The sequence below is a fragment of the Triticum aestivum genome, chromosome 4D, assembly GCF_018294505.1.
Source record: "Triticum aestivum cultivar Chinese Spring chromosome 4D, IWGSC CS RefSeq v2.1, whole genome shotgun sequence".
In the NCBI taxonomy this organism is placed as follows: Eukaryota; Viridiplantae; Streptophyta; class Magnoliopsida; order Poales; family Poaceae; genus Triticum; species Triticum aestivum.
In genome coordinates, this window is record NC_057805.1 from 39,917,389 (window position 1) to 39,928,552 (window position 11,164).

The 11,164-nt window shown below is 46.2% G+C and overlaps 1 protein-coding gene across 1 annotated transcript; it reads left to right on the forward strand.

The window, feature by feature from the left end:
* Positions 1-954: 954 nt before the first annotated feature.
* Positions 955-1,638, forward strand: LOC123099531 (uncharacterized). The gene is made up of 2 exons (XM_044521674.1): positions 955-1,120; positions 1,242-1,638. The coding sequence occupies exons 1-2, from the start codon at positions 1,072-1,074 to the stop codon at positions 1,439-1,441; spliced, it is 249 nt and encodes an 82-aa protein (XP_044377609.1). The 5' UTR covers positions 955-1,071; the 3' UTR covers positions 1,442-1,638.
* Positions 1,639-11,164: the final 9,526 nt, after the last annotated feature.

An 11,164-nucleotide genomic window follows, 5' to 3' on the forward strand; every position in this document is an offset into this window, starting at 1 on the left:
GAACAAGCTTACTCCGATTGGGTGCGAAAGCACGGAGGCAGCAGTGTGACAGTGGCGAGGTTGGAGGTGTCAAGGCGGATCGTCGGTTTGGGCTGAAGCTGAAGAACTTCATCATCTTCGCCCAGTTCATCGCTATTGCTGTGTTGTGGCGTTGGTGTGCTAGGTGTGATCATTGTGAGTAAGCTCACCAACTAGGATACAAAGGTAAGCATGCAACCAAACACAGTGTTCATGTGCCACTTGGGCCAATGCAGGCAACCGAACAAAGTGCACTTGCGTATTACCTAATGCAGGGAGACTAGATGCAGGCAACGAAATAACTTGCAGATGGCTTATTAGGGCATGTTTTTGCTCAACCAAGTTGGGTTAAAAAGTGTATGCAATGCAGGAACTGTTCACAACCAACTTGAACCAAACATACCCCAAGGAGCTAATCTGCTATGCCTTATGGTCGACGGACCAAACAACACTAGAAATGAAGAAAGTGACCAATGTTGAATGCCAGAAAACTTTTCCAAGCTCAAAGTAAGAAGGTCAACAAAATCCAGGCCACGAAAACTGTTGCCAACTTCAGAGCTCATCTCCAACGCTGTGTGAACCCACGACGCGACTTTTGAGCGGTCAACCCGATCCGCATCGACGAAGCAGTGGCAACTTGCAAAAGATTGGACGCCGATCCATCCAGCACGGCAACCCTCACGGCCTCACATACTCAGATCCGCGCGCCACGTGATGCTGCTTGAAGTCAGAGGAGGCGCGCCACCAAGTCAGCAACGTCCTCTGACTTTTCGCCCTCGCTGAGATCAACGCGAAGCCTGGCCATTGTTCTGAAATCCACGAAGCAGGCGTCGACGCAAGCACGTACGCACCGGAGTACATCAGTACCGCGCGCCACGTGATGTCGCTTCTAGTCTCCAGTGAACCCACGTACGCGGCACAGGGTCAGAGATCCCGGCATGCAGTTTGGCTGAACCCAAGCCGGACGTACACCCACATCCCCGGCCCTATATAAACGCAACGGCGCCGAGCTCCAAACACAGATCGCACCGCGCAAACGCAGCACACGTAAGCATGGCTGCCACCATGAAGCTCACAATCACCTTCCTCCTCCTCGTCTCCGGTACGTCCCCAGTCGTGTGCTTAACTCCTTATGCTTCAGACCATGTACGCACACCTGTGTGACACGCTTTCTCTGACGCTCTATGCTTTGCTTTGCTTGTTCTTTGTCGTGGATCGAGCAGCGCTCGTGGTGTTCGGCGACGCCAAGAAGGCGCCGTGCGCCGTGGTGTGCGTCCAGGGAGGGCACATCACCTGCGACAACTACCCCGGCCAGAAGCTCGACGGGTGCGACTGCCAGTGCGCGCCCAAGGACGGCAAGGGCTGCGTGCTCCACCTCAACAGCGGCTCCACCAACCAGTGCACCACCACGCCGGAGTACTGAGATGAACTACATGCGGTTCGGCATGATGCTGGCTCGAGTCCGACCTCAATGAAGCTGCAAGTGTGTGTGTGTCGTGGAGTTAGTAAATACCCCCTCCGTATCAAAATATAAGACATCTTACGTTTTAATACAAAGGGAGTATGATGTAAGTTTGTGTCGTGGAATAAATAACGAAAGGAATGCAGTCTGTTGATCAAGTTTCATAGCAGGGCCAGGCACATAAAAAGGAAACCGAAAAAACACCGAAGTAGCTAGGAGTATCTGAAACAACTGACCGAGCGCACATGATCAAAACAATGCTAGTAAAAAGGTTTTTAACGATGGGATATGTGGTCGTTCAAAGTTGTTATTTTTGTAGCGGCGGGACAGTGTGTCGATGTTAATTTTGTGAGGAAATAACGACCATAGTTTTGGTATTGGCGGCCACTTTTATCACCTCTAAAATTACTTCCATGGTTACTAAAATGTGGAATGCTTACACCCCCTTTAAAGTTGAACGGAGCTCTAGTAATCCCTTCTTTGCAACCATCGCTTGGTTAACCGCCTTTGTAAAAGTAGCATCTGCACGATGTGATCCCTTGGATTGTATATATAGCCTTGTTCATCATCAATAAAAACAACACCTCATTCTCAATCTCATTTTACCTCAACATTGCCAATTGTTTGGCAGTGTGATTCCGTGGGAGTCCATGTAGATAATCCAACTTTGCACGGTTCGAATAAATTCTCCGAGCAAAATGTGCTGAGACACATAAAAGGTTTTAGGCGCATGATAGATTCAGTTCAGCGAATGTGAACAGAATTGACCAGATGCGTTGCCCTACTCACTTTCCACTCTTCCTTGGTTAACTTTGGACGCGAAAGCAGTAAGGGCGTGTTTGGTTGCCTGCATAGGCCTCGACCAGGACCGCGCGAGAAGTGATCAGCCTGTTTGGTAGCCCGCATACACTATTGGGCCTGCATCGCACGCTTCTTAAAGCACCTCTGGGCCTGGCTCACTGGGAACGCACGAATCGACAGTTTCTCCACGGCCAGGCTCGAGCGGTGCACATGGGCGGCGGCGGCTGCACGCACGCGGCCACGCTCGAGAAGCCGCGTTGTTTCCCAAAGCGCCGGCAGTTATTAGCCTCACCGCCCCTCACCGCTCCCTCTCCCCACTCTTCCCCACTCTCCCAACTCTCACCGGCGGCGGCGGATCGGAGCAGAGGAAGAAGACCACCGGACTCCATCACCGGCGGCGGCGGATCGGAGCAGAGGAAGAAGACCACCGGACCCCATCACCGGCAGCGGCGGATCGGAGCAGAGGAAGAAGACCACCGGACTCCATCAATGGCGGTAAGCACTTCTCTCTCTTCGACATGCACGCTAGATTCGATCCACGGCGATAGATTCAATCCATGGCGGAGGGGAATGGGGAATATGTAGATAAGCATAGGGGTAGTTCATACTAGTTCATAGCAGTTCATACGAGTTCATACATAGAAGATCGGAATGCAGAAGTGGGATTGGGGGATTGGGGGATAGGGGGTGGACAACGGACACCTGCTGACCGCGGCAGCCGTCACCGGCGTGCGGAGCGGCTGGTCGAGCCGCTGGCCTTCATCTTCTTCTTCATCGCCGTGCGGGCCGGCGGGTCGTCGTCGTCATCCTCGGCGGAGTCGAGGTCGATCTGCCAGGAACGACGGCCTGGCTCCGGCGGCCTCGCTCGCATCTGCACCACTTCTTCTTCCTCCACCTTAGGCTCCACGCCGATGACCGCCGGCGGCACGATAGCCGTCTCCCAATACACTACGGCACGGCGGTCATTAGGAGCCCAGTAGGTCTTGTACTTGCACCACTTCTTCCTCTGTTTAGCGTCGATGAAGACGGCCCGATTCATGGCTGTTGGGGAACGTAGTAATTTCAAAAAAATCCTACGCACACACAGGATCATGGTGATGCATAGCAACGAGAGGGGAGAGTATTGTCCACGTACCCTCGTAGACCGAAAGCGGAAGCGTTAGCACAACGCGGTTGATGTAGTCGTACGTCTTCACGATCCGACCGATCAAGTACCGAACGCACGACACCTCCGAGTTCAGCACACGTTCAGCCCGATGACGTCCCCCGAACTCCGATCCAGCCGAGTGTTGAGGGAGAGTTTCGTCAGCACGACGACGTGGTGACGACGATGATATTCTACCGACGCAGGGCTTCGCTAAGCACCGCAACAGTATTATCGAGGTGGACTATGGTGGAGGGGGGCACCGCACACGGCTAAAAGATCAAATCAATTGTTGTGTCTATGGGGTGCCCCCCTCCTCCGTATATAAAGGGGGGAGGAGGAGAGGGCCGGCCAAGGGGAGGAGGCGCGCCCAAGGGGGGCAATCCTACTCCAAGTAGGATTCCCCCCTCTTTCCTAGTCCAAGTAGGAGAGGGGAAGGAAGGGGAGGAGAAGAAGAAGGAAGGAGAGGGAGGAAAAGGAGGAAAGGGGGGCCGGCCCCCTAGTCCAATTCGGTTTGGGCTAGGGGCCGCGCGCCCTGCCTCTTCTCTTCCACCACTTGACCCATGAGGCCCATTGCTTCTTCCTCGTATTCCCGTAACTCCCCGGTACACCCGAAAATACCCGAATCACTCAGAACCTTTCCGATGTCCGAATATAGTCGTCCGATATATCAATCTTTACGTCTCGACCATTTCGAGACTCCTCGTCATGTCCCCGATCTCATCCGGGACTCCGAACTACCTTCGGTATATCAAAACATATAAACTCATAATATAACCGTCATCGAACTTTAAGCGTGCGAACCCTACGGGTTCGCGAACAATGTAGACATGACCGAGACACGTCTCCGGTCAATAACCAATAGCGGAACCTGGATGCTCATATTGGGTCCCACATATTCTACGAAGATCTTTATCGGTCAAACCGCATAACAACATACGTTGTTCCCTTTGTCATCGGTATGTTACTTGCCCGAGATTCAATCGTCGGTATCTCAATACCTAGTTCAATCTCGTTACCGGCAAGTCTCTTTACTCATTCCGTAATACATCATCCCGCAACTAACTCATTAGTTACAATGCTTGCAAGGCTTATAGTGATGTGCATTACTGAGTGGGCCCAGAGATACCTCTCCGACAATCGGAGTGACAAATCCTAATCTCGAAATACGCCAACCCAACAAGTACCTTCGGAGACACCTGTAGAGCACCTTTATAATCACCCAGTTACGTTGTGACGTTTGGTAGCACACAAAGTGTTCCTCCGGTAAACGGGAGTTGCATAATCTCATAGTCATAGGAACATGTATAAGTCATGAAGAAAGCAATAGCAACATAATAAACGATCAAGTGCTAAGCTAACGGAATGGGTCAAGTCAATCACATCATTCTCCTAATGATGTGATCCCGTTAATCAAATGACAACTCATGTCCACGGTTAGGAAACATAACCATCTCTAATTAACGAGCTAGTCAAGTAGAGGCATACTAGTGACACTCTGTTTGTCTATGTATTCACACATGTATTATGTTTCCGGTTAATACAATTCTAGCATGAATAATAAACATTTATCATGATATAAGGAAATAAATAATAACTTTATTATTGCCTCTAGGGCATATTTCCTTCAGTCTCCCATTTGCACTAGAGTCAATAATCTAGTTCACATCACCATGTGATTTAATACCAATAGTTCACATCACCATGTGATTAACGCCCATAGTTCACATCGTCATGTGACCAACACCCAAAGGGTTTACTAGAGTCAATAATCTAGTTCACATCACTATGTGATTAACACCCAAAGAGTACTAAGGTGTGATCATGTTTTGCTTGTGAGAGAAGTTTAGTCAACGGGCCTGCCACATTCAGATCCGTATGTATTTTGTAAATTTCTATGTCAACAATGCTCTGCACGGAGCAACTCTAGCTAATTGCTCCCACTATCCAGATTGAGACTTATAGTCATCTGGATCAGTATCAAAATTTGCATCGACGTAACCCTTTACGATGAACCTTTTTGTCACCTCCATAATCGAGAAACATATCCTTATTCCACTAAGGATAATTTTGACCGCTGTCCAGTGATCTACTCCTAGATCACTATTGTACTCCCTTGCAAAAATCAGTGTAGGGTATACAATAGATCTGGTACACAGCATGGCATACTTTATAGAACCTATGGCCAAGGCATAGGGAATGACTTTCATTCTCTTTCTATCTTCTGCCGTGGTCGGGCTTTGAGTCTTACTCAATTTCACACCTTGTAACACAGACAAGAACTCTTTATTTGACTGTTCCATTTTGAACTACTTCAAAAACTTGTCAAGGTATGTACTCATTGAAAGACTTATCAAGCGTCTTGATCTATCTCTATAGATCTTGATGCTCAATATGTAAGCAGCTTCACCGAGGTCTTTCTTTGAAAAAACTCCTTTCAAACACTACTTTATGCTTTGCAGAATAATTCTACATTATTTCCGATCAACAATATGTCATTCACATATACTTATCAGAAATGTTGTAGTGCTCCCATTCACTTTCTTGTAAATACAGACTTCACCGCAAGTCTGTATAAAACTATATCCTTTGATCAACTTATCAAAGCGTATATTCCAACTCCGAGATGCTTGCACCAGTCCATAGATGGATCGTTGGAGCTTGCATATTTTGTTAGCACCTTTAGGATTGACAAAACCTTTTGGTTGCATCATATACAACTCTTCTTTAATAAATCCATTAAGGAATGCAGTTTTGTTTATCCATTTGCCAGATTTCATAAAATGCGGCAATTGCTAACATGATTCGGACAGACTTAAGCATAGATACGAGTGAGAAACTCTCATCGTAGTCAACACCTTGAACTTGTCGAAAAACCTTTTGCGACAATTCTAGCTTTGTAGATAGTAACACTACTATCAGCGTCCGTCTTCCTCTTGAAGATCCATTTATTCTCGATGGCGTGCCGATCATCGGGAAAGTCAACCAAAGTCCACACTTTGTTCTCATACATGGATCCCATCTCAGATTTCATGGCCTCAAGCCATTTTGCAGAATCTGGGCTCACGATCGCTTCCTCATAGTTCTTAGGTTCGTCATGGTCAAGTAACATGACCTCCAGAACAGGATTACCGTACCACTCTGGTGTGGATCTCACTCTGGTTTACCTACGAGGTTCGGTAGTAAGTTGATCTGAAGTTACATGATAATCATCATTAGCTTCCTCACTAATTGGTGTAGTAGTCAGAGGAACAGATTTCTGTGATGAACTACTTTCCAATAAGGGAGCAGGTACAGTTACCTCATCAAGTTCTACTTTCCTCCCACTCACTTCTTTTGAGAGAAACTCCTTCTCTAGAAAGGATCCATTCTTAGCAACGAATATCTTGCCTTCGGATCTGTGATAGAAGGTGTACCCAACTGTCTCCTTTGGGTATCCTATGAAGACACATTTCTACGATTTGGGTTTGAGCTTATCAGGATGAAACTTTTTCTTATAAGCATTGCAACCCCAAACTTTAAAAAACGACAACTTTGGTTTCTTGCCAAACCACAGTTCATACGGTGTCGTCTCAAACGAATTTAGATGGTGCCCTTTTTACGTGAATGCAACTGTCTCTAATGCATAACCCCAAAACTATAGTGGTAAATCGGTAAGAAACATCATAGATTGCACTATATCCAATAAAGTACGGTTATGACGTTCGAACACACCATTATGTTGTGGTGTTCCAGGTGGCACGAATTTGTGAAACTATTCCACATTGTTTTAATTTGAAGACCAAACTCGTAACTCAAATATTTGTCTCCGCGATCAAATCGTAGAAACCTATTTTCTTGTCACGATGATTTTCCACTTCACTCTGAAATTCTTTGAACTTTTCAAATGTTTCAGACTTATGTTTCATCAAGTAGATATATACCCATATCTGCTCAAATCATCTGTGAAGGTCAGAAAATAACGATACCTACCGTGAGCCTCATCGGATCGCATACATCAGTATGTATTATTTCTAATAAGTCAGTTGCTCGCTCCATTGTTCCGGAGAACGGAGTCTTAGTCATCTTGCCCATAAGGCATGGTTCGCAAGCATCAAGTGATTCATAATCAAGTGATTCCAAAAGCCCATCAGCGTGGAGTTTCTTCATGCGCTTTACACCAACATGACCTAAACGGCAGTGCCACAAATAAGTTGCACTATCATAATTAACTTTGCATCTTTTGGTTTCAGTATTATGAATATGTGTATCACTATGATCGAGATCCAATGAACCATTTTCATTGGGTGTGTAACCATATAAGGTTTTATTCATGTAAACAGAACAACAATTATTCTCTATCTTAAATGAATAACCGTATTGCAATAAACATGATCAAATCATATTCATGCTCATCGCAAACATCAAATAACACTTATTTAGGTTCAACACTAATCCCGAAAGTATAGGGAGTGTGCGATGATCATCATATCAATCTTGGAACCACTTCCAACACACATCGTCACTTCACCCTTAACTAGTCTCTGTTCATTCTGCAACTCCCGTTTCGAGTTACTAATCTTAGCAACTGAACTAGTATCAAATACTGAGGGGTTGCTATAAACACTAGTAAAGTACACATCAATAACATGTATATCAAATATACTTATGTTCACCTTGCCATCCTTCTTATCCGCCAATCACTTGTGGTAGTTCCGCTTCCAGTGACCAGTCCCTTCGCAGTAGACGTACTTAGTCTCAGGCTTAGGTCCAGACTTGGGCTTCGTCACTTGAGCAGCAACTTGCTTGCCGTTCTTCTTGAAGTTCCCCTTCTTCCCTTTGCCCCTTTTCTTGAAACTAGTGGTCTTGTTAATCATCAACACTTGATGCTCTTTCTTGATTTCTACCTTCATCGATTTCATCATCATGAAAAGCTCGGGAATCGTTTTCGTCATCCCTTGCATACTATAGTTCATCACGAAGTTCTACTAACTTGGTGATGGTGACTAGAGAATTCTGTCAATCACTATTTTATCTGGAAGATTAACTCCCACTTGATTCAAGCGATTGTAGTACCCAGACAATCTGAGCACATGCTCACTGCTTGAGCTATTCTCCTCCATCTTTTAGCTATAGAACTTGTTGGAGACTTCATATCTCTCAACTCGGGTATTTGCTTGAAATATTAACTTCAACTCCTGGAACATCTCATATGGTCCATGACGTTCAAAACGTCTTTGAAGTCCCGATTTTAAGCCGTTTAAGCATGGTGCACTAAACTATCAAGTAGTCATCATATTGAGCTAGCCAAACGTTCATAACGTCTGCATCTGCTCCTGCAATAGGTCTGTCACCTAGCGGTGCATCAAGGACATAATTCTTCTGTGCAGCAATGAGGAAAATCCTCAGATCACGGATCCAATCCGTATCATTGCTACTAACATCTTTCAACTTAGTTTTCTCTAGGAACATATCAAAAATAAAGCAGGGGAGCTAAACGCGAGCAATACAACATAGATATGCAAATACTACCAGGACTAAGTTCATGATAAATTAAAGTTCAATTGATCATATGACTTAAGAACTCCCACTTAGATAGACATCCCTCTAATCATCTAAGTGATCACGTGATCCAAATCAACTAAACCATAACCGATCATCACGTGAAATGGAGTGCTTTCAATGGTGAACATCACTATGTTGATCATATCTACTATATGATTCACGCTCGACCTTTCGGTCTCAGTGTTCCGAGGCCACATCTGCATATGCCAGGCTCGTCAAGTTTAACCTGAGTATTCTGCGTGTGCAAAACTGGCTTGCACCCGTTGTAGATGGACGTAGAGTTTATCACACCTGATCATCACGTGGTGTCTGGGCACGACGAACTTTGCCAACGGTGCATACTCAGGGAGAACACTTTTATCTTGAAATTTAGTGAGAGATCATCTTATAATGCTACCGCCGAACTAAGCAAAATAAGATGTATAAAAGATAAACATCACATGCAATCATAATATGTGACATGATATGGCCATCATCATCTTGTGCCTTTGATCTCCATCTCCAAAGCATCGTCATGATCTCCATCGTCACCGGCATGACACCATGATCTCCATCATCTTGATCTATATCAATGTGTCGTCACATGGTCGTCTCGCCAACTATTGCTCTTGCAACTATTGCTATCGCATAGCGATAAAGTAAAGCAATTATTTGGCGCTTGCATCTTATGCAATAGAGAGACAACCATAAGGCTTTTGCTAGTTGCCGATAACTTCAACAAAGCATGATCATCGCATACAACAACTTATATCTCATCACATCTTGACCATATCACATCACAACATGCCCTGCAAAAACAAGTTAGACGTCCTCTACTTTGTTGTTGCAAGTTTTACGTGGCTGCTACGGGCTGAGCAAGAACCGTTCTTACCTACGCATCAAAACCACAACGATAGTTCGTCACGTTAGTGTTGTTTTAACCTTCTCAAGGACCGGGCGTAGCCACACTCGGTTCAACTAAAGTTGGAGAAACTGACACCCGCTAGTCACCTGTGTGCATAGCACGGCGGTAAAACCAGTCTCGTGTAAGCGTACGCGTAATGTCGGTCCGGGCCGCTTCATCCAACAATACCGCCGAACCAAAGTATGACATGCTGGTAAGCAGTATGACTTGTATCGCCCACAACTCACTTGTGTTCTACTCATGCATATAACATCTACGCATAAAACCAGGCTCGGATGCCACTGTTGGGGAACGTAGTAATTTCAAAAAAAATCCTAGACACACATAGGATCATGGTGATGCATAGCAACGAGAGGGGAGAGTGTTGTCCACGTACCCTCGTAGACCGAAAGCGGAAGCGTTAGCACAACGCGGTTGATGTAGTCGTACGTCTTCACGATCCGACCGATCAAGTACCGAACGCACGGCACCTCCGAGTTCACACATGTTCAGCCCGATGACGTCCCTCGAACTCCGATCCAGCCGAGTGTTGAGGGAGAGTTTCGTCAGCACGACGGCGTGGTGACGATGATGATGTTCTACCGACACAGGGCTTCGCCTAAGCACCGCTACAGTATTATCGAGGTGGACTATGGTGGAGGGGGGCACCGCACACGGCTAAAGATCAAATCAATTGTTGTGTCTATGGGGTGCCCCCCCCCCTCCGTATATAAAGGGGGAGGAGAGGGTCGGCCAAGGGGAGGAGGCGCGCCCAAGGGGGGCAATCCTACTCCAAGTAGGATTCCCCCCTCTTTCCTAGTCCAAGGAGGAGAGGGGAAGGAAGGGGAGGAGAAGAAGAATCTACTGCCCTACAAAAACTAATTAGCTACTGGTTTTATTTGAGTGGCCCTAGCTATATTTGCTACTGCCCTAATTAGTACTGTTTTTTATTAAAAAAAATCTACTATTTTTTATAGCTAATGTATATACCTACAAAAACTAATTAGCTACTGTTTTTTTATAAATTTTAGCTACTGTTTTTATACCTAAAGTAAATTGCACTAAGCTAAATTTCCTAAAGTAAATTGCCCTAAACAAAATTGCACTAAACTAGGGTTCATACATCTCCTCTCTCTCTCTGCTACATCTCCTAGCTAGGGTTCATACATCCAAACTAGAGAGAGAGAGAGAGAGAGAGAGAGGAGGGCGGGGGAGAGGAGAGGGAGAGGCTTACGGGGCGGTGGAGAGGGCGGCGGCGTCGAGGGCGGGCGCGGGGCGAGGGCCGGCGAGGTCGAGGGCGAGCGCAGGGGCG

What these genes read in the sequence shown, in the direction of transcription:
- LOC123099531 (XM_044521674.1), top strand. Translation starts at nt 1,072, where the DNA reads ATGGCTGCCACCATGAAGCTCACAATCACCTTCCTCCTCCTCGTCTCC. An exon ending in CTTCCTCCTCCTCGTCTCCG is followed by an intron (nt 1,121 to 1,241) that starts GTACGTCCCCAG and finishes TGGATCGAGCAG; the next exon opens with CGCTCGTGGTGTTCGGCGAC.